The sequence below is a fragment of the Synchiropus splendidus genome, chromosome 16, assembly GCF_027744825.2.
Source record: "Synchiropus splendidus isolate RoL2022-P1 chromosome 16, RoL_Sspl_1.0, whole genome shotgun sequence".
Classification (NCBI taxonomy): domain Eukaryota; kingdom Metazoa; phylum Chordata; class Actinopteri; order Syngnathiformes; family Callionymidae; genus Synchiropus; species Synchiropus splendidus.
Window position 1 is genome coordinate 20,839,651 of NC_071349.1, and position 27,850 is coordinate 20,867,500.

General features: G+C 60.3%; 4 protein-coding genes across 20 annotated transcripts in view; 2 read left to right on the plus strand and 2 right to left on the minus strand.

Moving 5' to 3' along the window:
• Window positions 1-5,570, plus strand: LOC128747251 (EMILIN-1-like). Of its 14 annotated transcripts, XM_053845007.1 has the most exons (17): window positions 1-424; window positions 561-635; window positions 1,402-1,485; window positions 1,556-1,693; window positions 1,750-1,806; window positions 1,867-1,926; window positions 1,987-2,109; window positions 2,176-2,238; window positions 2,304-2,382; window positions 2,436-2,498; window positions 2,569-2,655; window positions 2,718-2,762; window positions 2,823-3,106; window positions 3,183-3,266; window positions 3,323-3,385; window positions 3,451-3,579; window positions 5,231-5,570. In XM_053845007.1, exons 1-17 carry the CDS (start codon window positions 1-3, stop codon window positions 5,509-5,511), a joined length of 2,139 nt encoding a protein of 712 aa, XP_053700982.1. In that variant the 3' UTR covers window positions 5,512-5,570. The 14 variants fall into 14 exon arrangements, 12 of the variants coding, with proteins under 12 accessions (XP_053700982.1, XP_053700983.1, XP_053700980.1 ...); XR_008412666.1 differs by having other exon boundaries at window positions 1,402-1,806; window positions 2,823-2,885; window positions 3,023-3,106; window positions 5,231-5,376; XM_053845008.1 differs by having other exon boundaries at window positions 1,402-1,806; window positions 2,299-2,382; window positions 2,823-2,885; window positions 3,023-3,106.
• On the minus strand, window positions 2,393-13,616 carry mapkbp1 (mitogen-activated protein kinase binding protein 1). 3 transcript variants are annotated; one of them, XM_053844993.1, is made up of 29 exons: window positions 12,410-12,721; window positions 11,819-11,910; window positions 11,348-11,410; window positions 11,223-11,280; window positions 10,991-11,161; window positions 10,788-10,925; window positions 10,549-10,731; window positions 10,453-10,470; window positions 10,172-10,332; window positions 9,899-10,097; window positions 9,723-9,836; window positions 9,487-9,668; window positions 9,341-9,432; window positions 9,153-9,278; window positions 9,004-9,074; window positions 8,814-8,935; window positions 8,672-8,747; window positions 8,500-8,611; window positions 8,245-8,308; window positions 8,050-8,178; window positions 7,901-7,998; window positions 7,785-7,828; window positions 7,458-7,715; window positions 7,295-7,389; window positions 6,968-7,230; window positions 6,820-6,892; window positions 6,648-6,757; window positions 6,108-6,583; window positions 2,393-6,040 (listed from the first exon to the last, which is right to left on the minus strand). In XM_053844993.1, exons 1-29 carry the CDS (start codon window positions 12,515-12,517, stop codon window positions 5,777-5,779), a joined length of 3,960 nt encoding a protein of 1,319 aa, XP_053700968.1. In that variant the 5' UTR covers window positions 12,518-12,721; the 3' UTR covers window positions 2,393-5,776. The 3 variants fall into 3 exon arrangements, with proteins under 3 accessions (XP_053700968.1, XP_053700967.1, XP_053700969.1); XM_053844992.1 differs by lacking the exon at window positions 12,410-12,721 and adding an exon at window positions 12,819-13,616 and having other exon boundaries at window positions 2,394-6,040; XM_053844994.1 differs by lacking the exons at window positions 10,453-10,470; window positions 12,410-12,721 and adding an exon at window positions 12,819-13,615 and having other exon boundaries at window positions 2,394-6,040.
• slc66a3 (solute carrier family 66 member 3) lies at window positions 13,158-16,009 on the plus strand. 2 transcript variants are annotated; one of them, XM_053845064.1, is made up of 7 exons: window positions 13,158-14,115; window positions 14,370-14,452; window positions 14,514-14,583; window positions 14,645-14,702; window positions 14,769-14,889; window positions 14,960-15,001; window positions 15,091-16,009. In XM_053845064.1, exons 1-7 carry the CDS (start codon window positions 13,970-13,972, stop codon window positions 15,192-15,194), a joined length of 624 nt encoding a protein of 207 aa, XP_053701039.1. In that variant the 5' UTR covers window positions 13,158-13,969; the 3' UTR covers window positions 15,195-16,009. The 2 variants fall into 2 exon arrangements, with proteins under 2 accessions (XP_053701039.1, XP_053701038.1); XM_053845063.1 differs by having other exon boundaries at window positions 14,645-14,889.
• The window catches only part of rock2a (rho-associated, coiled-coil containing protein kinase 2a), a 16,406-nt gene continuing 3,552 nt past the window's right edge, over window positions 14,997-27,850 (minus strand). Inside the window, exons 2-31 of the mRNA XM_053844991.1 lie at window positions 24,093-24,174; window positions 23,922-24,022; window positions 23,718-23,855; window positions 23,380-23,640; window positions 21,941-22,085; window positions 21,726-21,864; window positions 21,406-21,497; window positions 21,181-21,340; window positions 21,066-21,117; window positions 20,725-20,813; window positions 20,127-20,175; window positions 19,933-20,068; window positions 19,777-19,868; window positions 19,463-19,709; window positions 19,301-19,407; window positions 19,081-19,240; window positions 18,840-19,000; window positions 18,598-18,782; window positions 18,454-18,523; window positions 18,279-18,382; window positions 18,030-18,216; window positions 17,774-17,962; window positions 17,522-17,713; window positions 17,203-17,371; window positions 17,062-17,132; window positions 16,905-16,993; window positions 16,737-16,815; window positions 16,408-16,675; window positions 16,137-16,350; window positions 14,997-15,804 (exon numbers count right to left, since the gene is read on the minus strand). Of these exons, the coding sequence (XP_053700966.1) occupies window positions 15,801-15,804; window positions 16,137-16,350; window positions 16,408-16,675; window positions 16,737-16,815; window positions 16,905-16,993; window positions 17,062-17,132; window positions 17,203-17,371; window positions 17,522-17,713; window positions 17,774-17,962; window positions 18,030-18,216; window positions 18,279-18,382; window positions 18,454-18,523; window positions 18,598-18,782; window positions 18,840-19,000; window positions 19,081-19,240; window positions 19,301-19,407; window positions 19,463-19,709; window positions 19,777-19,868; window positions 19,933-20,068; window positions 20,127-20,175; window positions 20,725-20,813; window positions 21,066-21,117; window positions 21,181-21,340; window positions 21,406-21,497; window positions 21,726-21,864; window positions 21,941-22,085; window positions 23,380-23,640; window positions 23,718-23,855; window positions 23,922-24,022; window positions 24,093-24,174 (4,032 nt within the window). The 3' untranslated portion in view covers window positions 14,997-15,800. The remainder of the gene's footprint in view (window positions 15,805-16,136; window positions 16,351-16,407; window positions 16,676-16,736; window positions 16,816-16,904; window positions 16,994-17,061; window positions 17,133-17,202; window positions 17,372-17,521; window positions 17,714-17,773; window positions 17,963-18,029; window positions 18,217-18,278; window positions 18,383-18,453; window positions 18,524-18,597; window positions 18,783-18,839; window positions 19,001-19,080; window positions 19,241-19,300; window positions 19,408-19,462; window positions 19,710-19,776; window positions 19,869-19,932; window positions 20,069-20,126; window positions 20,176-20,724; window positions 20,814-21,065; window positions 21,118-21,180; window positions 21,341-21,405; window positions 21,498-21,725; window positions 21,865-21,940; window positions 22,086-23,379; window positions 23,641-23,717; window positions 23,856-23,921; window positions 24,023-24,092; window positions 24,175-27,850) is intronic.

The window sequence follows — 27,850 nt, forward strand, 5'->3', positions numbered from 1 at the left end:
ATGACGACGCTGAAATCTGCTTTGGGATCGGCCAGAAAGCAGCGCGAGCAGATCGGAGTGCCACTCTGCAGGATGAGCTCCTCCGTGCTGCTGCTGCTGCTCTCTGCTCTGGTGTCCCGGGCTCTGGCCGACTGCTGGGACCCGCAGGACGCCGGCGGCGTCAGGACCAGGAGGGAGAACCTGAAGAGTGAGGTGCCCTCAGACGCGGCGCTCTTCTGGGACGAGCTGCGCGGCCTGAAGCAGATGGTGCTGAGCCTGAAGGCCGCGGAGGTGGGTCAGCGGCAGATCCTGAGGAGGACCGAGGCCCGGCTGAGGGACCGGGAGCTGGAGGGGGAGCAGCTGAAGCAGAGTCTGGAGCGCGTGAGGCTGAGGGTGGAGAGCGACGGCAGGCAGCTGCAGGAGCAGCTCCGCGCTCTGAGGGAAGGTGAGCGCCTTCAGGAGCCGCTGGACCTCTGAAGACAAGCGGGACATCCTCAGCCTCGCAGTCCCCAGGAGTGTGAGGAAGTGTGCGTGTGATGGAGAAGGTCACCTCCTTCAAGGCTTGTTCTTGTTCTGATCAGCTGACCTGCAGGCGCTGGAGTCCAGACTGAACGCCAGCGAGCGAGCGGCGGGCGACCTGAAGCAGAGGAGCGCAGGTGAGCCGCCATGATGCTGCAGAGGAAGGCTGAGGGTGATGAAGGTGATGATGATGATGAAGGTGATGATGATGAAGGTGATGAGGAGGGTGAGGAGGAGGATGGAGGTGATGAGGATGATGAAGGTGATGATGATGAAGGTGATGAGGATGATGAAGGTGATGATGAGGATGATGAAGGTGATGATGATGGTGAAGATGATGGTGATGAAGGTGAGGGTGATGGTGATGAAGGTGAGGATGATGACGATGAGGATGATGAAGGTGATGAGGATGATGAGGATGACGAAGGTGATGATGAAGGTGATGATGATGGTGATGACGATGAGGATGATGAAGGTGATGATGGTGAGGAAGATGAGGATGATGACGATGAGGATGATGAAGGTGATGATGATGATGAGGATGACGAAGGTGATGATGATGATGATGATGATGAAGGTGATGATGATGGTGAAGATGATGGTGATGACGATGAGGATGATGAAGGTGATGATGGTGAGGAAGATGAGGATGATGATGAGGATGACGAAGGTGATGATGATGATGAAGGTGATATGATGATGATGATGGTGATGAAGGTGATGATGATGATGATGATGAAGGTGATGATGGTGAAGAGGATGGTGAGGATGATGACGATGAGGATGATGAAGGTGATGATGGTGAGGAAGATGAGGATGATGATGAGGATGATGAGGATGACGAAGGTGATGATGATGATGAAGGTGATGATGATGACGATGACGGTGAAGGCCTCTCCTCAGCTCTGGCCGAGGCTCTTCCCTTCCTGCAGACCAGGCTGAGGGCCAGTGAAGTCACGGTGGTGGAGCTGCAGAGGAAGAACACAGGTTTCTATCTTCTTCTGGCGTCTACGAGCGCGACGCCGCCTCCGCCATCATCACCACGGTGCCGTTCCAGATGTGGCCTCGCGACTCTGCGGCGCCGAGCGCGGCCTGGAGCAGCTGAGGAGGCAGAGCTCCCCACCCCACCCTCAAGCCTCCAACTGCTCCTCCGGCTCGGGGCCCGGCCTGGAGCGGCTGACCTCCAGCGTGGCCGGTGCGTTGGTCCGTGTGGGGGAGCGTGTTTCGGGCGGGTGACGTGTCTGTGTGCAGGTGTGGAGAGCCGGCTGAGGTCCACGCAGGCGCAGGTGGAGCGGCTGCAGAGCGCCGGTAACTCGCCGAGGTCCGGCCCAGCGGGCGCCTGCTTCTGACCCTGTGCTGTGGTTGCAGCGTCCAACGTGTCGTCTGGCCTGGAGGCCCGACTGGACTGGGCCAGGAGCAGCATCCTGGGTGAGTGAGTCTCCGAGGTTGGGGCCCAGAGGCTGCGCAGCGTTAACCTGGCAGGTGCAGAGCTGCAGGTGGGAGTGACGTCTGCGCAGACGGGCCTGCAGCGGCTGCAGAACCGGACCCAGGCCACTCAGCTGGAGCCCGGACTCGCCGCCCGGCTGGACCGGATCAGTTCCAGCCTTCGAGGTGGGTGGAGTCAAACGCGCTCAGCCGGCCAGCCCGGGTCCTGGAGAACCCTGCTCCCTGCTGCAGGTGTGGAGCTGCGGCAGGGAGCCAGCCAGCAGCAGCTGCAGCGTCTGCAGGAGGGAAGCGCAGGTAACGCCCCGGCCTTCACCTGCGCCCTGCCTCTGCTGATGTGGGGTCATGTGACCTCAGCCCAGGAGGCGGAGCTGCGGCGTCTGAGGGCGCGACTGAACGTCAGCGAGGAGCGTCTGCAGCGGCAGGAGACCTGGAGCTCAGGTGACCTTGGTGCTGCAGACCCAGAGAGCTTCAGTGACGGCTGTGTCCTGCAGGGGCGGAGGTCCGGCTGAGGTCCAGCCAGGAGCGTGTGGAGCACCTGCAGACCCTCGCCTCAGGTCAGGCGGGTGTAGCGGCCGCAGGAGGCGCCAGAGTGGGTCTTCTCTGAGAGCTGACCTTGTGTTGCAGAGGTCACCAACCGCAGCCTGACGGAGGCTTCACAGCTGGAGAGCCGAGTGGGCGCCGGGCTGGACCAGATCTTCTCCCGACTTCAAGGTGGACCAGCGCTGAGGTGAAGCCAGACACCAGAGGAACCGTGTGTGTGTGTGTGTGTGCAGGTGCAGAGGTCCAGCTGAGGGCCACCGAGGAACATCTGAGTTCAGGTAGCCCTCACCACCCGGACAGGAAGTCTGGTCCCTCTCTCACCAGCGCCTTCCTCCTAGACGTGGTGCCGCGCCTGAAGAGAGCCGAGGAACTCCTGGAGACTGTGAAGAGGAGCAGCTCAGGTACCACCTGAAGAAGCAGCTCCAGCACAGCGCAAATGTCGTCTGCTGCCTCTGCACGTTGGTGGTCCTGATGAGGCAGCAGATGTTCTTCAGATGTTTGTTTGAGACCTTGATCAGGCGCCTACTGATGACTCCAGTCCAGGAGGTGGCGGTGCAGCGTCTGCGCTGGAGGCTGAACGTCAGCCAGGAGCATCTGCAGCAGCTGGAGACTCGCAGCTCAGGTGAGCAGCTCCAGTTCCTGGCGTCTGGAGCAGCTGCGCCAGGCGGCTCTGTGGTCTGAGTCCGTGTCGGTCTCAGCCCAGGGATCTTCTCTGGACTCGCTGGCGCTGACGCTCAACACGACCGGAGGGCGGCTCCACCAACCGGAGACCTGGAACTCGGGTGAGTGGGCAGGTCCACCGCCAGATGAGGTCGCCTGACCACGGCTCTTCCCTCAGAGTTGTCCCGCCGGCTGACCGCCGCCGAGGAGCAGCTGGACCGGCGCCGCGCCCAGACGGCGGGTCAGTGGGACCCCGGCGGGCCTGGGAGCGGCGTGGGCACTGAAGAGCAGCTGTTGTTTCTCCAGGCGCCCTGAGGGTGGCCTTCTCCGCCGGCCTGGCTGACGCCGGCGCCGTGGGGCCCTTCGATGAGGAAACTACGCTGGTCTTCTCCAAGAGCGTCACCAACGAGGGCGGAGCCTACGACCCCACCACAGGTCACATGATCAGTTCACCGCATCAGCCAGCAGGTCTGTCAGTACCAGACCCGGGAAGGTATCGGTTCTGCGCTCGGCGGCGATGACGTCACTACCGTCACTCGACAGGGACATAACACGTCCGAATCCGAGGTCGTCAACTTTATTGACAGGCATGAAGCCACACAGCACCCACGACATGTCGTGGAGCGGAAGTGGGAACTCACGTGTCAATAAACACAAACGCTCCCGAATCAGCCGCCGACAGCAGAGGCGTCAGGTCAGCGAGGTGCAGTGACAATACATCACCGCTAGGAGTCAGCGCTGCGCCACCCAGCGCTTTGTCACACAGTCCCAACGCCAGCGAATCACGTGGTAGTGGCGCGTGTCCCGTGGACAGTAACCACGTCAGAATCACAATCAGATTGATTGCCATGGTCAGTGGGGAGCCCACCGAACACAAGGAAGGTGTTTTGGAATAAAGTGCTGACAAAAAACAGACCATAATAAAATAGAGTAACAAGAAGGGCTCATCACGAATTCAACAGTCTGACGGCCGAGGGCAAGAAGCTGACGTGGATTGTTCTGCAGCTTCACTTGGACCAGAACCTCCCGTCACAGGAACAGCTTCTTCCCCTCGGCCGTCAGACGTCTGTCGGTCGTGACGTCTTGAAATACCAATGTGCGCATGCGGCCAGGAAATGACGTCATAAAACGGAGCCCTGGAAGCAAAACGGGATGAAGAAGCAAATAGGGCAGTGACAAGGGCAGTGACAGACAGTCTGTTGTCAGTGCCCGATGTGCTCCGCCGGAAATTCTGTTGCTGGAACCGGAAATTGAGCATGTTTTACTGATAAGCGCATGCGTCCATGGTTATATCGCGCAAAGGTAATAGCTTATTAAAATGGATGACTTATTAAAAAATTGTTTTTTTTTTAACTTAAAATAGTGTAGATTTAGTAATTGTATGTTTTATCTGACATTCTAGGTTGTTTTTTTCCCCCATACAATAATGATAATGCAAGCGATTGCACAGGTCCAATGTACTGCTGGAGCTGGAATTGTTATTGATTCAATAATGATGGATTCAAAAACCCCAATCAATTTCTAAATGTGAACCATTTTACGTAAAAAAATATATTTTAATTAATAAAAAAACTTCATCACCTTTGTGCAATATAAATAAATCCTGCATTATTGAATCAATAGCAATTCCAGCTCCAGCAGTACATCTCTTGCTACTGCTATATTATCATGACTGTATGGAAACACTCCTCCTCGCGTGTGTTTCACACAGATCCAACAGGAGCAGCAGTGAGCACCTCTGCACCTGAACCAGGTTCATGTGGACCGAGGTGCGGCGCTCGACTCTCTTTACCTTGTTGGATTAAGGGAAAAAAAAAAGTCAGATAAAACATACAATTACTAAATCTACACTATTTTAAGTAAAAAACAAACTATTGTATTAAGTTAAAAAAAAACAAACTTCACCTTTGCGTGATACAACCATGTACACACGCGCTCACCAGTAAACGTCAGTTGGTCAAACATGCGCAATTTCCGGTTCCAGTCCTGGAACTTCCGGCGGAGCACATCAGGCTGCGACACTGGTCAGTGCGTCCACGCCTGGGGAGTCCAGCCAGCTCACTGCTGTCGCTCTTTGCCCCCGCAGGAGTCTTCACCTCGCCGCTGCGCGGACTCTACTTCTTCAGCTTCACGGCCGCCGACTTCATCAAGGGCTACATGGGTCTGAACCTGTACCACAACCAGCAGCCGGTGCTCTTCAGTCTGCAGCTCAACGACCACGGCGGCTACGCCAGCACCTGCGGCAGCGTGACGCTGCTGCTGGAGGAGCGGGACCGCGTGCGCCTCAGCCTGCCCGCCACCTACCGCCTGTACGACGACTCCCGGAACTTCAGCTTCTTCAGCGGCTTCCTGCTCTTCCCTCTGTGATGTCACAGCTGGGATCACATGAGGCCTCGCCACGTTTTATTAAAATGGCATCAAAAGTTTCCAAACGATCAACAAAGTGGTGGAACAACAAACAGTAAGGACCCGTCAGTCGCCGGCGTGAGACACGTCGTCACATGACAGGAAGTTGCTGGTGAATAGCTGCGGCCATGTTGTCATGGCAACAGGAAGCGAGTCCGGGGAGAAAGGAAATAAATAATCCGTGCTCCGGAATGTTTCCAAAACCCTCCGGAGAGAGACGGCAGACTCACACGGAGGTGGTGGGGCTGTTGCCGTGGATCCCGGCGCTCTTCCTGGTCACGGCCTGCAGGAGCAGCAGCGAGTACTCCTCCAGCAGCGCGGCCGTCTTGGCTCCGCCCGGCAGCGGCCCCTCCTCTCCGGGCCGGTCCAGCGGGAGCGGGTCCAGCGGCAGCGAGTCCAGCTCCGCCCTCATGTCCCTGAAGACGTCGGAGAGGAGCCGCGCCATCTGCCGCTGCTCGGGGGCGGAGTCGGCGGGGCAGGAGCCGCGCACCTGTAGGCGGAGCCGGCGGGTGAGCGCGGCGGTGGGGGTGCAGCGCGGCGCAGGTCACGTGACTCACCTTCCTGTACAGGTGCGTGGCCCTCTTGAAGCAGGTCCGCAGCTGAGCGCTCAGCTCCCGGCAGGCGTCCGGCGTGACCTCCTCTGGGGTCGCAGCCTTGGCGGGTCGCCCGGGCGCCCGAGCCTGAAGGCCGCGAGCGAGGACCACAGGGACCACAGCGGCATGAGGCGGGGGGGCGGCCACTAAGGGGACGACAGGACAGGCCCCGCCCACCGCCTCCTCCGGGGATTCGTTGAGCCCGTCGCCCATGGAGACGGACCGGGACATCTTGGCCTTGGAGCTGGCGGTGGGACTCATGTAGGAGCGGGACGCGGTGGCAGCGGCGGGGGCAGGTCCAGACCACTTCCTGGCCGCCATCGCCTCCTTCACGTCAGACTTGGGAGAGGCGGGGCTTGGTTGGAGAGGGGGCGGGCCCGAGGACAGGAGGCGGCGAGGAGCAGAGGGGAGGGTGGTGGGCCGGCGGGGCGGAGCCTCACCTGCGGGGGAGGGGCAGGGATCAAACCAGAGCAAGGCAGAGCGGACGGCGGGGCGGAGCCTCACCTGCGGCGCTCGGCAGGCTCTGCACCGACCGGGCTTTCCTCAGCCCACAGTCCGCCTTGGTCCTGGAGGAGCCTGCGCCTGGATCCACGGCGGCCCCTTCAGGAGGCCGGCTGAGGAGCAGAGTCGGGACAGGTCGGACTGCTGCTTCTGCAGAGCGGCGCCTGGGCCTCACCTTGCTGTGCAGTTCCTGGAGAGGAAGCGCGATGACATGCTGAGGTTCTCGCTGGAGCTCTGGGAGGTTCTGCCTGCCAACAGAAGCCACGAGGGCCGAGTCAGACGCCGGCACCGCTCCCACGTGCGCGCCCGGGCCCGGCTCTGACCTGAAGCTGAAAGGTCAGCCAGCTTCACAAAGTGCTCCTTGAGGAAGGCCTCCTGGTCTGGAGTCTGTGGCACCACGCCGCGGCCCTCCTCCTCCTCCTCCGGGTCCGACGAGTTCAGATCTGCCGACAGAACCCACTGGTCCACTCCGCACCACTCGGGCTGTGTCGGCTGCTTACCGCCGCCGAGTGGCTCCAGCGAGCAGCCGCTGTCCGGGCTGGGCTTGTCCTGCTCCTCCGGACTCGCCTCCGTCACCTGGAACTCGCTGACAGCGAGGAGGCGGAGTTACGCTTCACCTGCCACGGGCTCAGGGACGGTCAATGTCCTACCTTCCCGCCAGACTCACGCTGTCCTCCCACTGGCCCGGGAACAGCACCGGCTCCTCCCTGTCTGGGCTCCGATTGGCCGTCGTCTCTTCAGCCACCTGAACAGACCGCCGTCATCTCCGACCAATGGGGAGCCAGAAGCGGTGATCATGTGATCTGAACTCACCCAGACTGGAGTGACCTGCAGGCTGAAGGTACTTCCTCGCTCCTGACTGCTCCTCTGAAGAGCCGCCTGGGCAGAACAGCCCCCCACGAGAGGGCGAGTGTCGCCGCCGCCCCCCTCCTCCTCCTCCTCCTCCTCCTCCAGTCCGTTGCAGTCGTACGAGTCCAGCAGACGCAGGTCCAGCATGGACTTGACCATCAGTGCGTCTCCGCTTCTCTTGGACCAGCGGCGGCGTGGAAGGCGCCGGCTCTTTGTCGCCTCCTGCTGGAGGAAACGGCAGTGTCATCTCCGTGGCGACGCCCACTCGCCGTGGCATCCACGTCACCCGACCTTCCCGCTGCCACGGACGTCTGGCCGCGCCTGAGCCGAGTCACCTGGAGACACCAGTCGCCGGCGTTAGCGCCGACATGCACTTCCATCAAGTCACTGTCGCCATGGTAACAGACCTCCGCCTCCCGTCACCTTGTCCTCCTCCTCCTCCCCGTCGTCCTCCTTCTCGCTGTCGGACGACAGGTTGACCTCTTGCGGAGGCGGCGCCGCCCTGCTGGACAGAGAGGTCACCTGACATGGAAGGCCTCCTGAGGGAGCTGCACACCTGAGGTCTGCAGGAGGGCGCTGGAGCTTCTTCTCAGAGTGGAGGCTCCCGCGGGAGGGTCGGAGGTCAGAGAGCCGCTGCCTCATCCTGAGGGTCAGATCCGGACTGAGGCGCCACACAAAGATGCAGCTGCGCCAGAAACACAGGGTGAAGCAGCCGCCGCCGCGTCCGACCGTCCGCGTGTGCGTGTGGTACCTGTCTCCAGACACGCTGATCAGGTGTCTGCAGTCGTTGCTGAACTTTAACCCCGTCACAATTTCTGGAACACACACACACACACACGCTTGTGGGGACCTCTCGCGGCCATGGCCCTTCCCCCGGCCTCTCCCTCTGAACACATGGCTCACCTGAAGCGGGACTCGGAACCAGAGTAGGACCCAATTATTATAATAGGTTTGAACCCTCAAAACTCTGTGTGGACCGGACGGACGGACACACACACACACGCACCTGAGTGTCCGAACATGGTGGCCACACACTCTCCGGAGTAGAAGTCGAAGATGCTGATGTTCTTGTCTGAACAGGAGGTGGCGATGTAGAGACCTGACGGGTCACACTGGACCTGCGTGGCAGAGTGAGCCGTCGGCGTGGCACGGCGGTGGCGGCGGGGGGCGCAACCTACCTTGATGAGGGTGCCGTCTTCTCCCTGAGAGCCCTTGTACATCTTCTTCTGCTTCCCGCTGCTGATGTTGAAGATCCTGCAGGAGACAGCTGTCAGTCCTGAGCGGCGGCGGCGGCGGCGCCTCCACCTTCCTCGCCGTCACCTGATGCGGCGGTCCTGGCAGCCCACGGCGGCGTACTTGCGGGTGGCCTCCACGTCCATGTCGTAGAGCGTGGTCTTCCTCACCACGTGATGCGTGCGGGTGAAGTGAAGCGCGTCGGCGGACTGAGGAGCAGGAGGGGGAGGGGCTTGAGTGAGGGACGGCTGGGCGACACACGCGCACGTGCACGCACCTGCTGGGCCGAGCGGAAGTACACGCTCTTGTCCGCCCCGCAGCTGATCATCCTGGTGTGGCCCTCGTGAGCTGGGGGTCAGAGGTCAGAGATGAGACTGGCCACAGGTGCCGTGACACGGCGAGCGCAGAGGTCACACGGTCACGGACCAGCAAACCTGACAGCGGTGATGGAGGACGAGTGTTCGTCCAGAGTCTGCAGCAGGCTGTAGTCGGCCGAGGCGTCCAGAACGTGGATCAGGCGGTCGCGGCTCGCAGTGGCCAGCAGCCGCAGACCTGCGGGCGAGGCGCGCGTGAGCGTGTGCTGCGGAGGGTGGCGGGGAGTGGGGGGGCCTGACCTGTGTCGGGCTGGGAGAACTCCAGACACAGGAGCTCAGAGTCGTGCGCCTGGACGTTGAGGATCTCCTCCAGAGAGTCCAGACTGTGGATCCTGAAGAGCACTCAGTGAGCGGCGCCGAGACACACAGGCAGCAGAGGTCCTGACCTGAGGACGCCGCCGCGGTCGCCCGAGGCCAGGTGCCGCCCGTCAGGACTGACTCTCAGGGTCCTGACCCCGGAGCGGCCCTGCTCGCCCTGAAGAGCCTCCGCCGCCGAGCCGCCAGGCGCCAGCTCCGGCTCCACCAGGCTGGACGTGCTGTCGTCCACGTAGATGACCCAGCGGAGGTCCTGCGAGGTCAGGGGGTCAGGGCTCAGGGGGTGAGGGGGCGGGAGTGCGCCTACCTGGCTCAGGATGTTCCTGTGCAGGGCGCCGCTGTTGTCCAGGCTCCACAGTCGGATGGTGCTGTCGGAGGAGCAGGTCAGGAAGCCGGCGGCGGCTCCGCCCTCAGGACACACCTGCAGCGGAGCGTCGTCATCAGAGCGAGGTCACGGGCCGGCCGGCGGCCGGCGAGGCTCACCTCCACGCTCCACACGCAGGACGAGTGGTAGAGGGCGGAGTACAGCTTCCCGGCGCGGCGGGAGGTGCCCAGCTCCCGCAGGTCCCACACGTACACGCTGTGATCGTCGTAAACGCAGGAGAGCCAGCGGTTGGCGGGGTCGTAGGTCAGCGCCAGCGTGTCCGGGAAGCGAGCGTCGGGCCGGCAGGAGAAGAGCTGACTGTAGAGAGCAGGAGAGAGAGAGAGAGAGAGCGGGGTCTGAGCTGTGGGCCGGCGCCGCTCCCGCCACGTTACCTGGCCTCCGTGAAGCCGCCCACGTCGGCGCCCAGGTGATGTGGGCGGGGCAAGGTGCACAGGAAGTGCAGGTCGACGGGACTGAAGGCTCGAACCGTCCCGTCAGAACAGCCGCAGAAGATGAAGTCGTCTGTGACGCACAGGCAGGTGGCCTGACGCACCTGGGCACAAGCACACGGGCGTCAGCGAGCGGCGGCGGCGAGAGGCGGAGGAGACGGGGAGCGGGCCGGGCCAGACGGCCCGCTCAGTCACGTGTCAAAGACGCGAGTGGCGACACTTACAGGCGCCGAGTCAGCGTTCTGCGCCGGAGGCAGCGAGGAAACAAGACTTGCAGGTTAGAAGACGCGAGCCTCACCACGCCGCCTCCTTCCACTCACCCGCAGCTCCACCCACTTGTCCAGCAGGCGGCGCTCGTTGAACTCGCACAGCAGCCCGGACGACGTGATGCAGAAGGTGGAGGCCGCCAGTCGGCCACGCCCACACGCCACGTCGCTGAAGAAGTTGTTTCTCAGTTCGCCCAGGAGACCCGAGCGGCCGAGGAGGGGCACCGTGGCGTTGACCTGCCGAGGTCACATGGTCAGCGAGGCACACGCAGGAGCCGGCCGGCCGGGCGAACCTTGGAGGTCTTGCTGTGGTCCAGGTACCAGAACTTGACATGGCGGTTGCCGGCGGTGACGAAGTAGGAGCTGTCGTCGGAGAAGGACACGGCGGTCACCTTGCTGGACACCTTGTTGGCGGCCACCACCACGTTTTTCTGCCGAGACACGCGTCCGTCATGAGCCCGCCCCACCTGACGCGGCCGACCCGCTGACCCGGTACCTTCCAGTTCCAGACGTTGACCATCATGTCGTGCTGGTAGCCCACGCTGACGACGTACTTGCCGTTGGGCGAGAAGGCCACGCAGGAGACGCCGTACTTGTGCTCCTGCAGCTCGGCCACCTGCGTGCGCGCCGACACCTCCCACACTCGCACCGCCGGCATGTGACCGCTCTGTGGGGCGGGAGCAGGTCAGTCGGCCGCCCGCCAGCCCGGCGCTCCGCCCCACACTCACCTCTCCCGTGACCACATACTTGCTGTCGGGCGAGAACGCCAAGGTGGTGATGGCCTTCCTGCGGCGCAGAGCCAAAAGGGTTACCACGGCGCCCGCCAGAAGGGAGCGCTGTTAAGCGCCGTTACCTGGAGCAGTTGAAGATGTAGCTCTGTTTATTCCTGCGAGGGTTCAGCAGCACCACCACACACCTGCAGCCACAGCCATGACAGGTCAGCTCATCTGTCCCCGCCACCACACGCACCACAGCCTCCGTCTGGTTCAGGGGCGACGGACAGGGAGCAGGCCTGGTGCGTGCGCGTGTGACATCACGACCATGGTCTCTGACCCACTTCCAGGCCCCCGGCTGGAGAATGACCCAAGGTCTTCGGCCAATCGGCAGCGGCTGTGGGGGCGGAGCCAGCCGCTGCCGATTGGATGAAGCGCCAGGAAGAGGACCCGGTGACTTGCCTCCTCACATTCCAGTCATAGCTCGAAGATGAGAGTCGTCCAGGGACGCCGAGACACACACACGCAGGTTGGTATTCCTGACATTGTCAGGACATCCAGACCTGAGCCAGGACCAGACGGCCCCCCAAACCCCGCCCTCCCGTTCTTACCCGGCCGGGTACGCCAGCAGTCCGGTCTGAGGGTCACAAGCCAGGGCCCGGTTCCCTGGAGCCGTGATGCCCAGGACCTTCTCCAGGGTGACCTGCCGGAGACAGAGGTCAGAGGTCATACACAGAACAGCTGACCAGACGCACGCGGGCGGCACCCAGGTCACATCACCCTTCCCCCGCCCCCAACCGAGGCTTGGATTGCTCAAGTCCAGTTCCACTCGTCCGCTGACTCGAGTTCACACAGACAACACAAGGCTCCGAACAAAGATCCTTCTCTGGTTTCCATGACAACAGTGGCCTGCCAATCAGCAAGGTCACATGCAGATCCATCTCCAAGTCTCCAGCTCCAGGACCCGACGCCAGCCAGCCACGTGTCAACAAGGCATCCGAGTCTCTCCGGTGGAACTGGAAAGACCTGAGAGTGTTTGAGCATCTCTGCAAACATTTGCCGAGTCACAACCCGAACTGTGGATCTCAACGAGTCCGACCAGTCACTGAGGTGTCTGTCACGTGACGATCCGGCCGGGACAACGGCGGCCCCTGGTGTGTGTGTGTGTGTGTGTGTGCGCGCGCGGGCCAGTCTTTACGCACATCTATCCTCGTGAGGACCGACTGCGCCTCTGTCGTGTCAGTCCGTTGTGTAACACGCGTTTCTGAATTCAATGACACCGGATCCCAAGCGCTGGTTCCCTCTGACATCCGGGTTCCTCTCCATCACGTGACATGCACATTCAAACCACGACAACCTCCTTGTGGGGGCCTTTAGCCGGACCCCACCGGCTCAAACTTCCTGATAACCGGCTTCCAGTCCTGGCTGGGGAAAGGGTGACGGCCTGGAGAACAGGTCCTCACAAGTATAGAGAGCGAGTGTGTGTGCGCGCGCGCGGATGTTTTGAAGCGCTGAGCCCACACTCGCCTCTGCCAGCACCGGAACTCGAAGCCCGGAGGCGTTTCACAATAAGAGCTTCCCGTCACGTCACATCAAGCGGCACCGTCTCACCTTCTGTCCGAGCCCATCTCGGCTCCGGGCCGCGCTGCTCCGCCGCAGCTTGATGGACGGCGAGCGCAGCAGGTTCTTGATGCGGCTGCGGATGGTCCCGGTGGCGTCCGCGCTCATGGCGCCGCGCTCTCCGCGTTAGCTTGGCCGCTGCTAGCCGCCGCTCAGCGCCTCGGCTGCAGTCATGCGGCCTGAACCACGCTCCGCCTGTGGACTGTGGCTCCGGACCGACTCTGTCTCCGCATCTTATTGTGGCGCGGCACCGGACCAGCAGGCGCCCGCAGCTGCGCCTCGCTCGCTCTCCCACCCGCAAGTGCAGACCCGGAAGTGGGCGGCGCTAAAGAGACGCGACGGCACTTCTTCTTCCCGAGATGCCGCTTGCGTTCATCCCGCGGGGAGAGGTTTATTGGTCAACGGCCGATGTTTTAAGCGCCTTTTCCTTCGTCCCTTCCTCTCTTTTTTGCTCCAGTTCCTTCTCTTCTCCTCCGTGTGTTTTCTGCTGACGTCAGTGTCTCTCGCTCAGGCGCAGATGACGTCAGAAAGAGAGATTTCTGCTCAAAGAAGAAACAGAACAGTCTTGAAATCGCAGCCTCCGTGACGCTTCACGTCAGATTTGCGCGTTGTTCACACAATTGCTACCGTCGTGTTCAGTGATCTCTGATGAACGGACCGAACCTTGAGCTGTTATCGTCATTATTCTTATTAATAATAATAATCATCATGATTATATCGACAGCAAAAATCATCACAACAACGACGATGACAATAACACACAAGCAACTTCCGGATCCGTCGCTGTGGGACCGGAAACGCGCCGCTGCAGCTGGACGGGAAGCTGCTGGCGGAAGAAGCGAATCACCGACCTTTCAACATAAACGTCCAGACAAACTCATCGATGTGTTCGAGGGCAAAAGTCACGCGGCACACAACAGATGATGTTTTGCTAACAAACCAATGAGGTGGGAAGTGACCTCGCCGTCGAATGAGCCGAAGGAGTTTGCTCCGGGAAACGAACGTGAGCGGCCAATCAGCTTTTACTCTGAAGTCCCAGACATGGCCCACCGTTCGAGTCCGTCTCCAGCGTCGACGTCGCATCCCCCGAAGCCTCCGCCAGCGGTTCCAGTCGAGTGGATCGGGCTCCAGAGCGGCGCGTCATGCCGGCGGACATGTTGCTCCACGCCGCCCACCTCAGCACCCTGGTGGCGTGCGCGGTGCTGAAGCTCCCGCAGATCCTGGTGCTGGTGCGAGCCCGGTCCAGCTGCGGGCTCAGCCTGCACAGCCTGCTGCTGGAGCTGGCCGGGTGAGTGGCATCAAACGCCAGCCACGGGGGTCACGTGATCCCCATGGCTGGTGTTTGCCTGGTGTGATTGAGTGCTGGAGCCGCTATGTCAATCACGCGCAAGGATGAGCCGCCGCGGGCGGTGGATGTTCTGTCTCTGGGGCAGCGGTGACCCCTGACCTGCGGGTCGTCGGGCCGCGCTCATCTGCAGCGCCACCTGGGTGCGGCTTCCAGTTGCAGCAGAACGCTGACTCGGGCGCCTCTGTGCTTCGCAGCTTCGTTGTGTTCATGACGTACCAGGTCTACTACGACTACCCCCCCCCGACCTACCTGGAGTACCCCATCCTCATCGCCCAAGGTGAGCCTCCGCCGCCGCTCCAGGGAGCCCACCGAGCCCAGAGTCTCTGCTGTTCCCGCAGACGCCGTCATGCTGCTCCTGATCCTCCACTACAACCAGCAGCGCAGCCACGCCCTGCTCTACGCCCTGCTGTATCCTTCCTGCCCCGCCGCCGCCGCCGCCACCACCGCAGCCTCCTTGACTCCTCCTCAGGTTCGTCGGAGGCTGGCGGCTCGTCACCGTGCACAAATGGATGGTAGACCTGGCCATGGTGGGGCGCCCTGAAGGCTCGACAGGAAGTGATGCGGCGCCACTGACGTGCGCTCTCTCTCCTCAGAGCCTGTGCACGGTCATCAGCGCGGCCAGTAAGTTCGCCCAGCTCCAGTGTCTGTGGAGGTCCAAGGACGCCGGGCAGGTGAGCGCCCTCAGCTGGCTGCTGGCCGTCTACACCTGCGCAGGTAATCTCATTTCTTGCCTCCCGCCGGTTCCGAGTCTGGGGGCGCACTAACTGGACTTGCTTTCCCTCAGCTCGGATCTACACCACCGCGGTGACGACTGGGGACGTGCAGGGTGAGTGACCCGGACCCTCGCTGACACACACACACACACACACAGAGAGAGAGAGAGAGCAGCCTCTAACCCGCGCTGTCCTTGGCCAGTTCTGGTGCGCTTCATGGTGACCACCTCGCTCAACGCCTGGGTGCTGCTCACCGTCCTGCACTACCAGAAGCGCGGCGGGGGCGGAGCCAAGAAGCAAGACTGAGAGCAGCGGACGGCGCTGAGGGAGCGGCGCTGAGGGAGCGGCGCAGACGTGCCTCCCGGGGGTGACCTCGGCTGAGAACATTCCAGTGGCCACCACAACGCGTTTACATTGCCGCGTGAAACTCCTCCTCAGGGTCCAGACTGAATTTCTTATCAGAACCTTTTCTAAATAAAAGACGTGCTGTTGAGACCAGCCCCTCACCCCAGCAGAAGCACAGGCCCGGAGGCCGACGGCACATCCACGTCTTTATTGTCCAAGTGGTTAGGATCATTACAAACATGCAAACCCTTCGGTACAAAGTTTAAAATCTATGCTGTGTGTAGTTTCGGGTATAAAACATGCGTCTTGGTTAAAGGAGGCCACTGGGCAGACACACACACACACACAGTCCACGGGCTCATGTCAACAGAAGAACATCACACCAAACGCTGGAGCAAAAAGAAACGGTGAGCGCCTCCACTGGAGCGCAGCTGCTGGGTCCAGGGAGGTGGCGGAGCTTCAGCCCCGCGTCTTGACCGGCCCTGCAGCGTCTCTGCCTCCTGGCCAGTCCTGACGGCGAGGCTTGAGGTGAAACATCCATCAGAGTGAGACGCCGCCGCCGCGTCCTTAACTGGGGAGGAGAGATGCGCACAGTCAGACGTGACACGTGGAGGCGGCGTGGAGCACCGCTGTGGGTCTCGGCACAGCAATGGACGGCACCTGGATCCAAGACCTCCGGGAATAAAGCCAGGACCTGCAGTGACCGACCCCCCCCGCCCCCCCTTCACCACGTGCACCCCTAACCTCCTAAATGAGCAACCTACGCAGGAGGAAGTCAGTCGTTCACCAGGTAGAACCTGGACAAAGAGAGAAGGAGACGGGTCACCGGGGTCCCGGCCGTGGGGGCGAGCGTCGGCACAGGGGAACCAATGAGAGCAGAGGAGCCCGGGCAGCGCGAGTCACCTGCTCTTGCTGGTGGGCAGCTGGCGGCTGGGCCTCCTCAGGGACTGGCTGGGCTGGACCTTCATGGAGGCGCGCGGCGAGGAGCGCGCCAGGGTGTCCGGCGCCGGCGGCTTCTTGGGGATCTTCTTCACCAGTCTGCCCACCCACTTCTGCTGCTCCTCCTGGGACCCGGCCAGCAGCAGCAGGTTCTTGGCCGTGGACACGTCGTAGTTGACTGGAGAGGGAGGCGGAGTCAGAACCGGGCCATGGCGGCGGCGGCGCAGGCACTGACCTTTGCAGGGGGCGATGACCTCCTCCTTCTTGTCCATGTGGTCCTTGTGGCACTTGATGTGGCAGCGTCGGCACTCCAGCGCCGGCGGCGGCTTGAACATGTTCCACAGCGGCTTGGTGCAGGCCTCGCAGTTGGTGGGGAAGTGGTAGAGCGTGGGGATGAACTCGTGGCCTTTGTGGCAGATGTAGCTGCTCTTCTCCCCGAGGGCCAGCGGCTCCACCGGGAACTCGGGCTCCTTCTTGCTCTCGCCCTCGTTGGCGTAGAGGATCTGCAGCGGCGCCACGTTAGAGCGGCCGGCGCCGAGCGGAGCGGAGGCAAGGGGGACCCACCTGGAAGATCCGGGGGATCTCCTTGGCGTCGGCCCGGTACACGTCCGTCTGGGTCACGGGCCTCACGTGGAAGAGCTTGCTGGGGAGGACAAGAGCGGTGTGACTGGCCGCCGCAGCAGCAGCAGCAGCGGCGGCGGCGGCGCCCCCTGCCTGTGAGTGAGCACTCACTCGATGTCCAGCACCATGTAGGGGATGGACTGCTCCCTGTCCTGCTCGCTGCTGTAGAAGAGGATCTTCTTGCTGCTCACCACCACGTACTGCAGGGACCAGCAGCGCGGTGAGCGGTGCGGCACAATGCGGCGCGGCGCGGCGCAGAGCGGCTCACCTTCCTCTCCCAGCCGAACCTCTTGGTGTTGTTCCTCACCGGCAGCGCCAGCCAGCCTTCCAGCCGCGTCTCTGCAGGAGCGCCACAACTCATTCCTCCGCCCCGCGTGCCCGAGCAGACACCTGAAGAGGCGGCGCTCACCCGTCAAGGCGTCGTCCGCGTCCAAGTCGGGGCCGCTGCAGACGCTGGCAGAGTCCACGGACTGGACGCTGAGCGACTGCAGCAGGTTCCGCAGCTGCTCGATGTCACTGTCTTTGCTGTCCAGCGCCATCTGCAGCTCGATCCTCATCTGGCTCTCCTCAGACAGTTGCTGCAGAAGACATGAGAGGAGGAGCAGTGACGGAAAAGCAACAGCGGAAGGACCAGTGCCGTGCGTGCGAAGGGACAAGGGACAAGACGTGTTCTTCTCTCTCCGTCGTTCCGTACTCTCAAAGTCAGAAGGAGAAGAGGCGGCGCTCACCGCCTGCATGTCGTTGATCTCCCTCTGGTACTTGATGATGGAGCTGTTGAGCTTCTCCTTCTCCGACCTCAACTCCAGCTGCAGCTTCCTGTTCTCCTTCTCCTTCCTCCGCATGTCGCCGTCGTTGCCGCGGCGACTGCCTCCTCCGCGCACCTCCTTCCTGTTCATGATCTCCGCCAGCTTGTTGACGGCCTGCAGGGGGGCGACAGCGTCAGCAGCGCCTCCCCTCGCCGGCGCGGCGCTGGGCCGGACCTGGGTCTTCAGCGTGCGCTCCGACTGCAGCTGCTTCTCCAACGCCGCCTTCATCTGGCTGAGCTGCTGCTCCCAGTCCCGCGACCTCTCCGACTCCGAGACGGCCTCCTTCACCTGCTTGTTCAGCTCCTCCTTCTCGTTGGCCAGGTTGGCCACGTCGCTGGTCAAGGTCCGGTTGGCCTCCTCCAGCTGCGGGGAAAGGCAGGTGAGACGGTGAGGTCTCCTCGGCGGCGGCGGCGGCGGCGGCGGCCGGTACCGAGCCGATGGTGACATCCTTCTCGGCCAGCTCCTGGCGGTGACGCGCCATCATCTCCTTCAGCTCCAGCTCCTTCATGATCTTCTCCTTCTCCAGGTCCGAGTACTGCTCCTCTGCGATGGAGCGGGCCAGCTGCTCCGAGTCGGCTTTGGTCAGCGTGATCTCCAGCTGCGCCGCCAGCGAGTCCCTGAGGGCAGGCGTCAGGGTCAGAAGCCAGCGGGACGGCAGGCGGCCAGCCCCGGCGCTCACCTCTCCTCCTGCAGGTCCTGCACCGACTGCTGCACCTCCTTGTAGAGCTTGTTCCTCTCCTCGCACTCCTCCTTCAGCTCCCGGACCTGGGTCTTGTACAGAGTCTGGACAGCAGAGCGGACGTGCCGTCAGCCGGGTCTTTCCTTCGGGAGGCCTCTGGAGCCTCGACACTCACCGAGAAGTACTGCTCGGCCTCCAGCTGGTCCTGCAGCTCCTTCATCTGCCCGTCGGCGTCCTGCCTTTCTCTGGAGGAGACCACAGGGTTAGGAGAGCACGGCAGTCTGCGCCAGCGTGGCTCCTGAGCCCCAGCAGCACGGACCTGCGCAGCTCCTGGTTCTGCTTCTCCAGGCTGCGCTTGATGTCCAGCAGGTGGTTGGTCTCCTGCTTCAGCTGCTTCTCCGACGTCCGCAGGGAGTTGAGCTGCTGGTTCTGAGCCTTCAGGTCGTTCTGGGTCAGGTTCCTCTTCTGGGTCTCCTGCTCGATCTTCAGCGTCAGGTTCTTCACCTGCAGGAGAGGCGATCAGCGGCGGCGTGTGGCGCGGCCCGCGCCGGAGACGCCCACCTCCTCGGTCAGCCGGTCCTTGTGTCGCCGCAGCTCGTCCAGCTTCTGCAGCGCTTGCTTGTAGTCGCAGTCCATCATGCTGCTGTGCTTCTCCAGCTCCAGGATCTGGTTCTCCAGGCGCATTTTGGCCGCCCGCTCCTGGGCCAGCTTCTGCTCCACCTCTGCAGCGGGCACAGAGGCACACCTGCAACCTGAGCACGGCCAGCGACAGGCTGGCGCCCCGCTGGCTGCTGCTCCTCACCCTTCATGGACTCGGACTTGGCGCCCTCGATTGTGGCTTTGATCTGGCTCCTGTCAGCCAAGAGCGCTCTGGTGCTCTTGTGCGAGGTCTCCGACTGCTCCAGCTCCTGCTGCAGCACCTTCAGCTTGTAGGTCAGGTCGATCTCCTTGTTGCTCTTCTCCTGCGGCAGGGGAACACAGGTCGACCCAGGTCATCTCCCGGGAGCTCTCGGCGCCCTCACCTTCTCCAGGTCGGTGAGCTTCTCCTGCAGCTGCCGTTTCTCGGCCTCGGTCTTGGCCAGCGCCTGCCGATGCTGCCGGGCCTCCTCCTCCAGGCTGGAGATGCGACCTGAGGGAGAAGCGTCCAGGTCAGTGCTCACCCAGAGCCCCGGCGCCCGCCTCACCCGTCAGGTCGCTGATGGTCTCGGAGCCCTGGCTGTGCTCCCGCCGCTCGGCCTCCAGCGCCGCCTGCAGGCCGACGCACTCCTTCTCCAGGCTGAGCTTGCTGCGCTCCAGCACGCAGCACTTGTCCTGCAGCTCGCGCACGTTGAGCTCCAGCTGCTGCAGCTGCTTGCCGCTCTCCGTCTGGCTCTTCCGCAGCCGGGTGGCCGCCTCGGCCTCCGCCCGCAGCAGCGCGTTGGCTTCCTCCAGCTGCAGCGGCAGACACAGCTCAGCACAGGGCCCAGACCCAGGCTCCCGGGGCGCAGCTGCCGCTCACCTGCTTCTGCAGGTGAAGGTTCTTCTCATTTGAAATGAGGGAGTTGTGGTTCCTCCTCTTCACGTCGTCCAGCTGGTCTCTCAGGCTGTTGACTGCAGGGGAGGCGGCAGCCGGTCAGAGAGCCCTCTGTGGCCCTGCGAATGACCTGGGAGTCACCTTCGTTCTCCAGACAGCGCTTCCTGTCCGCCTCGCCCTCGGCCCTCCGCTGACTCTCCAGGCTCTTGTGCTGCAGCAGGGCCTTCTCCCGCTCCAGCTGCCGGAGGCTGGACTCCAGAGTCTTCCTGCTGCAGAGCTGCCACCGGACATTCACACTCAGGGAGGGAAGCCCTCAACAAACCGCACTCGCTCACCTCCTCTTCCAGTTCCTTGGAGACTTTGTCCAGACGACTGGAGGTGGCTCTGAAAGAAAGTGCCGAGTCATTACAGGGGCACCAGTCTGCCGCGTGTCTAAAGTGGGGACCTGGAGGTCCAGACCCCCTCTCTTCAGAGGGGCTGAGACTGAGTGGGCTTCCTCAACTGCCTTCTCCATATGGAGCAGAGGTTCTCCTCTGAGTCTCTACTGGATGACTGAGCTTCTCTGGCTCAGAGAGTCCAGACAGAAGAACTTGGGTCACTACTCAGCCGGTGAGCACAGGTCCCTGGTCAGTGGAGAGCTTTGCCTCCTGTCCTCAGGACTGAAGACCTCACCTTCCCTCACACTCACACTGGAAGGCCAGGTCATTTCAGCCCTGACCATCAGAGGAGCTGCAGATCAAACCACCGTGCTGCAGATGGCCAGGAGCTGCCAGGCAGAAGGTGGAGACTGATGGAGGTGGTGAAGGAGGACATGAGGTCTGTAGGTTTGAGAGAAGAGGAAGCAGGGGACAGGGGGAGGTGGAGGAAGGTGATCCGCTGTGGCCACCTCTGAAGGGAGAAGCGCTGCAGAAGACCAGGACGTGATCCCTCCACCTGTATTTGTGATCCAGATCATCTCGGACTTGCTTCTCGTTGTTCAGCTGAACTTCCATTTGGCGCAGTTTCTTCTGCAGAGCCGCAGACTGTGGAGAGGAGTGGGTTGGTTTAGCAGCCGCTGTCACGTCCAGGAAACACCTCACTTTCACCATCAACCTGGCCATATCTACCGCTTGAGTTTGGGCTCCAGGAGTATTGGCTCTCAGCTCAAAGCTGCGAGCGCTCAAACCGGGCCGCCGGAGGTTCAGACCTCCGGCGCCCACTGATCACATCTTTTCTTGATCTGCTCCTGAGCTGCAGGCAGATGATCCCCAGTGCCAAATGTGGACACCACCTACCTCTTTGGTGCTTTCGTGAGCTGAAGAAGAGTTGTTGGAGGCGTTGAGCAACCTGGGGACAGAAAAGGGGCTGCATGAGCGGCTGAACCGAGGACCTGGTCTCACCTCCACTCACTGGTCTTCTTTGAAGTAGGTGAAGCCGACGAACGGAAGCTGGTTCCCCACAAAAGCTTTTGGGGTGGGGAAGGTTTCCACGTCGCCTTTGTCCTCCTCGATCTCATCGAAGTTGCTGGTGTCGATGTCGCTGCTCAGCTCCGGGACCACCGGCGCCACCACTGACAAGAAACCGGTGAGCGAGACTGCGCTGGTTGGTCAAGCCACGAGAGCTGGAGACGCTCACTGTCTCTGATGGTGTCAAAGGTCCACTGGTCGTTCCTGAAGAAAGGATGCCGCTTGATGTCCTCCACGCCGTTCCTGCCCAACCGCACCTCCCTCCAGGAACAAGACATCACCAGGGCCTTAGCTGCTACTCACGACAACCCACAGGTCCGAGTCCTGGATCTGGATCTCTCCACAACATCAGCAGAACATCTGATGACCTAAAGACCCCCCTCCCCCCATCAAGACACTGCCGACTCCCAGAACTCTCAACCCGTGATGTTCTGACCTCGGACTGGAGACAGGGGACGGTGACGTGGTCCGTGGTCAGGTTCTTCTTACCTGTCGGTCAGGAAAGCGCAGATGATGCTCTTGGCGTCTCTGGAGATCTCCACGTCGTCCGGGAAGTTGAGCGAGTTCTTATGATCCATGATCTTGCTGTAGGTCCCCACCAGAGAGTCGGCATAGAAGGGCGTGTCACCTGAATCACCATTACAAGGCTGTCACCGAGGTTGGAAGTGGCGGGGAGGATCATGTGACCATCTGAGACTACCGACCCACGAGCATCTCGAAGACGAAGACGCCCACCGACCACCAGTCGCACTCTCTGCCGTAACAGCCGTCTCCGCCCTGAGACTTCAGCACCTCAGGAGAGATGTAGTCCGGCGTCCCCACGGCCGTGTCGCAGTGCACCACGCCGCTCTGCAACACCAGCAGCGCGCCGGGTGAGGAGCTGCGCCCACATCGGCTCCATGAAGTCGAGGACTTCTGAAGCTTCCAACCAACAAGGTTAAGCCTCTGGTGCAGTCGCTGCTGACACGGAGTCTCGCCTTACATGTCATCTCTGAAGCAACACCCATGAGGAAGAGGGGGAGGAAGATGAGGAAGATGAGGAAGAGAAAGAGGGAGATGAGGAAGAGGAAGAAGATGAGGAAGAGAAAGAGGGAGATGAGGAAGAGGAGGAAGATGAGGAAGAGAAAGAGGGAGATGAGGAAGAGGAGGAAGAGAAAGCGGGAGATGAGGAAGAGAAAGGAGATGAGGAAGAGAAAGAGGGAGATGAGGAAGATGAGGAAGAGAAAGGAGATGAGGAAGAGGAAGAAGATGAGGAAGAGAAAGAGGGAGATGAGGAAGAGGAGGAAGAGAAAGCGGGAGATGAGGACGAGAAAGAAGGAGATGAGGAAGAGGAAGAAGATGAGGAAGAGAAAGAGGGAGATGAGGAAGATGAGGAAGAGAAAGGAGATGAGGAAGAGGAAGAAGATGAGGAAGAGAAAGAGGGAGATGAGGAAGAGAAAGAGGGAGATGAGGAAGAGGAGGAAGAGAAAGCGGGAGATGAGGAAGATGAGGAAGAGAAAGGAGAAGAGGAAGAGGAAGAAGATGAGGAAGAGAAAGAGGGAGATGAGGAAGATGAGGATGAGGAAGAGAAAGAGGGAGATGAGGAAGATGAGGAAGAGAAAGAGGGTGATGAGGAAGATGAGGAAGAGAAAGGAGATGAGGAAGAGGAAGAAGATGAGGAAGAGAAAGAGGGAGATGAGGAAGAGAAAGAGGGAGATGAGGAAGAGGAGGAAGAGAAAGCGGGAGATGAGGAAGAGAAAGGAGATGAGGAAGAGAAAGAGGGAGATGAGGAAGATGAGGAAGAGAAAGGAGATGAGGAAGAGGAAGAAGATGAGGAAGAGAAAGAGGGAGATGAGGAAGATGAGGAAGAGAAAGAGGGAGATGAGGAAGATGAGGAAGAGAAAGGAGATGAGGAAGAGGAAGAAGATGAGGAAGAGAAAGAGGAAGATGAGGAAGAGAAAGGAGATGAGGAAGAGAAAGAGGGAGATGAGGAAGATGAGGAAGAGAAAGGAGATGAGGAAGAGGAAGAAGATGAGGAAAAGAAAGAGGGAGATGAGGAGGACTCACGGCGCTCAGACGCCGCGTCAAATTGCGGTGAGAGGTGTCGCCATCTGCTGGTGTAAAGCAGTAACTACGGGCGTGTATCACTGCACGCACAACCCACCGAGTCCATCTTCATGCAGGTGCCGAAGTCGGCCAGCTTCAGGTGACCGTGTCGGTCCAGCAGCATGTTGTCGGGCTTGACGTCGCGGTGGACGAAGCCCATGGAGTGGATGGCGTCCAGGGCCATCACCACCTCGGCCGTGTAGAACTTGGCCCACTTCTCGGGCACGTCGTAGGTGCTGGTGAGGTTGACCAGGTCCCCCCCGGGCATGTACTCCATCACCATGTAGAGGTAGTGCTCGTCCTGGAAGGCGCTGCACAACTGCGCGGCCGTAGGCAGAGACTCAGAGACACGACAGGCCCACCTCCCTGCTGAGGGAAACACGACATGGCTGCTACCTGCACAACCCAGGGGCTGTTGGCGAACGCCATGATGTCCCTCTCCTCCCAGAAGAAGGCCGAGTCGGAGCGCTTGATCATCTCAAACTTGCTCAGGAGCTTCATGGCATAAACCTTCTGTGAGGCCTTGTGACGGACCTGGGTGGGCCACGGAACAGGTCACGCTCTCTCGCCGTGCGCAGCCCCAACACGCAGACCACTCACCAGCTGGACCTCTCCAAACGCCCCTCTGCCGATCACCTTCACCCTGTCAAAGTCCTCGGACTTCATCTGCAGTTCTCGCACTTGTCCCATGACTTTTTCATCTGAGGTGAACAAGAACGAGCATGAGAACCCAGTGTTTCATTGACCTGGCGCGTTCTGCAAAGGTCTCACATCTGTGTAAGAAGGTGTCGATGTTCTTGTTCTTCCTCAGCGCTGGGTAGTCCAGGTCCAGGACCAGAGCGTTGATGGAGTCCTGGAGGATAATGTGGATGTGTGATAATGGCAGCGCCTCAGCAGACACAGAAGAGGCAGCAGCGGCCTGAAAGCAAGCTCCCACAGTTCTTCTCCTGCAGCCCACGACGTGACGGCGGCCAGGCTCAGATGTTGACGGGGGAAAAAAAACGTTTCCAAATAAATCACAACCACCGCACAGGGAGAACTCAACTCTCAACGAAAGCTGCTCCTATACATCATAAGGTGTGTTTGGATCGGAACATCATAGTTTCATGAAGATGTTTTTGGAACCTTCTCTCTCCCTCTGTCTGTGGTCACCACCGAGCTGAGGCCGCGTCTTCAGATGCACATCAGAGGGCCTCCGTCAGGGAGCAGCCTCCACTCGAATGCAATGAAAACGTCTAACAAAGTGCTGGGAACTGCAGGAGGACCACGCCGTTTTAGGTCAACTCAGCAGCAGCTGGCTATTTGTAGCCCTGCGTTGGAGCAGGGCCGAGGCTGGCAGAAACATTCAAGACGTGGAAGATGGACTGATTAGGACCTTGAACCAGGGAAACCAGAAGGAAGAGGAGGTGGGTCAGCGAGGCCCGAAGATCTCTCCCGAGTCGCACAATGGCGAGAGCGTGATCTGCTCACTGTCTGCAGCTGGCGACAGGCGCCTGCTCCACGCTCTCAACCTGCTTCCCCATGAAAGGCCTGACCTCACGCAAAACTACTATTTAAGGGAAAAAACACACACACGCTGGAGGGAGGGGGGGGGCTACAGGAAGCGGTCCAGCCCAGGCCCGGCCGATAACTGGGCTGTGGCATCACACCACAGTCTCATTTCCTGCGCTGGGTCGCAGCTTCAGAAGTGCACCAGGCCCCGGCAACAGTGCTGGGGAGGAGGCATTCCTGGACACACATTCCTGCTCTCTTATCTTCTCACTTATCTCCACGGAGAAGAATGCCGTGACTGAAAACAAGGTTCAGCGCTGAAGATGAGGCATTAACCTGCGTCTAGAGTCAAGGCAGCAGGGAACAGGACTGGAGAGACAGATGGACGCCACGGGACCACGGCGAGTCCCACGGCGAGAAGCGGAAGATCTGAGCGCTCATGGACGTGACGTCACCGTGACAAGACATTCAGCCGCGCAGATGGCCACACTCAAGACACGCACCAAACTATGAGTGCAAAGGATTTGGTTGAACAGAGGAGACACAAAGGTGGCTGCGCGTCTGTCCTGAAGCCCAGACTGGCCACGAGTCCTCAGCTCCCAAGTTTGGAGACACAACTGTCTGAATGCAACACTTCCACTGACCACAAGAGAGATCGTCGACGTCACACACGGACACTAACAGCGGCGACAAATCGATGCTTCGGAGCGTGGAGACGCCTTTTAGTGGGCCAACGCTGAAGACCGTCAGGTCAAACCACAGCCTTGGTGTCTGATCCGAGTTCCAGACTTGAAGTCTGTCAGGAGCAGAGGCAGCAGTGGCTCCCAGCGGCGCTCGCCAACACGCGAAAGCCCTGTTCTTCCAGCATGACGCCCTGAACTGGGGCCAACCCTCACGCTGGTCCACAACCTTTTGCATGGTTCACCCCGGGAAGGTAGGTCCAGTCACTCCACCCGACCAGAGGAGCTCATCGGTCTGTCAGTGGCCAGCCGTGACACGAAGTAACACAGTGACCTGGAGTATGGCAGGACGCAGGGAGGGCTGGAGCTTCCTCCTGTCCACTGCAGACTGCTCACGGTCGCCTGCCAACAGCTGCCAAAACAGTCCAGAGTCCAGCGGCCGGCAGCAGCAGGCCAGTCTCTGATGAGAGCTCCCACCTGATGTCCGCCACCCTCCGTGGACAGCAGCGCGCCGCCGTCCTGCCCTCGCCTGCTTCCACTCTTCATCAGGCAATAAAAAGCCTCGTGGATCCAGAGCTCAGGAATGCAACAATGTTCAACAGAACTGAGCTCCTCAGGTTCTGTGAACACTCTCCTGGTCTCAGACGCCAAGTGTACGACACCAGGCACAGACAGTACAGAGGACCCTGAGCGCCAAAGGGCAAAGGTCAACCCTGCTCCTGGCCACTTGTCAGACAAAAGGGTTGAATTATCATCACTAAAGGGAGAAGCCCACATAGTGTGGACGGTTGGAGTGCGCGCGCACACACACACACACACACACCCACACACACCCCCACCCACACACACCCACACACACCCACACACCCACACACACACACACACACACACACACACACACACACACACACACACACACACACACACACACACACACACACACACACACACACACACACACACACACACACAAAACCATAACACACGGGCGCAGCCTGGACCGGGCCACGACACCGGGCCGCAACTGCTGTGAAAACAGCTGATGAGCTCCACTCATCTGAGCACAGCACGTTGTTATTACTCATCAATCATTTACAAGACAAGGAGGTCCCTCAGCTCAAATTCCTCCTCGTATCCATAGCAACTTGTTCTTCACTTCATTACATAATGCTGAGCTATTTGTGTGCGAGCTGATGATTTTCTTCACTCTCCACTTGACAGTGCAGGCTGAGGTGAGAGTCAGTTTCAAATCGTCACCTCAGTGAGTCGCACTTCTGACAAGAGAGTCCAGGCCTCCAGCGTGTCACCAAGGATGGCTCCAGCGGGAGAAACCCAGAATCACCACAACACTTGGTCCTGAAGCAGCCGGTGTCTCCAGAGGAGGCGCCGCGGGCTGAGCCCAGCTCGCTCTGCTGGCCCGGGCCACCGTCCCCAGCTCCTTAAAAGGAAGCGTTTCTCTCCGGCTCGCACCAGCGAGTCGCCACACTCTCCATCACGATGATGATGATGATGATGGTGGTGGTGAGTCGTCAAGACCACGTGGCCGCTGACATCAGGCTCCTGTCCCTCACTGAAACCTCGAGTTCCTGAAGAACCTGGAGAACCAGGAGGCTGCAGACGTGGAGAGTGAGAGAGAAGCGCTGCAGGAGAAGCAGAGCCAGTGCCAGCGAGATAAAGCCATGGACGTGCAAGTGAGCTGGAGCTCCATATATAGATGCCCACTGAGATCAAAACACTGGGAGATGGTGCTGCATGGTTGGACACTACAGTCTCACTGTTTGATGATGGAACTCATGAGTGGAGTTTGTCTCCAACACCATGGTTTGTTGACGTCTCAATAGAACAGTGAACTCTGCAGAGTCAGAGTCTATTCTCCAGATCATGATCCAAACTGTCAGTCCTTTGTCTTGTGTGGTGAAAAACCTTCTCACAGTTCTCTCTCTCTCCTAAAATGCTTGTTCTCCATGGCCTTATTGAAGATGTCACTCAGACTTTGAGGCTTTAGAATTTGTTGACGGTCCCTGACTGATGGCGGCTCCTAGCATTAGCGCTGCCTGTGAGAGTGTGTCCTCCATCAGTGAAGCCTCATGGGGACGCGGAAGAGGACGCCACCGCCAATACGTCCAATATCCAAGTGTTGTCACCTTGGCAGCGGGAGAGCTGCATGTGTTGATGTGAACCAAGGCAGAGGAGCGCCTCAGAGAACCTGTGAGGACCACTCCATCTCATCAAAGAAACAGGGATCCAGAGAGTCAGAGTCCACCAGTGTCATGATCAAAGGTTCAAACTACCATGGTGCACCACAGTCCACCACACTCTCCACAACTGTCACACGGCGTGGAGCTGGAGAGCGCGGCG

Excerpts from the sequence above, each read along its gene's own strand:
- LOC128747251 (XM_053845000.1), top strand. The coding sequence starts at position 1 with ATGACGACGCTGAAATCTGCTTTGGGATCGGCCAGAAAGCAGCGCGAG. Across the intron at positions 425-560 it reads GCTCCGCGCTCTGAGGGAAG|CTGACCTGCAGGCGCTGGAG; the intron begins GTGAGCGCCTTC and ends TGTTCTGATCAG. Across the intron at positions 1,927-1,986 it reads GGCCAGGAGCAGCATCCTGG|AGCTGCAGGTGGGAGTGACG; the intron begins GTGAGTGAGTCT and ends TGGCAGGTGCAG.
- mapkbp1 (XM_053844992.1), bottom strand. The coding sequence starts at position 12,935 with ATGAGCGCGGACGCCACCGGGACCATCCGCAGCCGCATCAAGAACCTG. Across the intron at positions 8,748-8,813 it reads TGCCAGGACCGCCGCATCAG|GATCTTCAACATCAGCAGCG; the intron begins GTGACGGCGAGG and ends TGTCTCCTGCAG. Across the intron at positions 8,612-8,671 it reads AAGACGGCACCCTCATCAAG|GTCCAGTGTGACCCGTCAGG; the intron begins GTAGGTTGCGCC and ends TCTGCCACGCAG.
- slc66a3 (XM_053845063.1), top strand. The coding sequence starts at position 13,970 with ATGCCGGCGGACATGTTGCTCCACGCCGCCCACCTCAGCACCCTGGTG. Across the intron at positions 14,453-14,513 it reads CCCCATCCTCATCGCCCAAG|ACGCCGTCATGCTGCTCCTG; the intron begins GTGAGCCTCCGC and ends CTGTTCCCGCAG. Across the intron at positions 15,002-15,090 it reads GACGACTGGGGACGTGCAGG|TTCTGGTGCGCTTCATGGTG; the intron begins GTGAGTGACCCG and ends GTCCTTGGCCAG.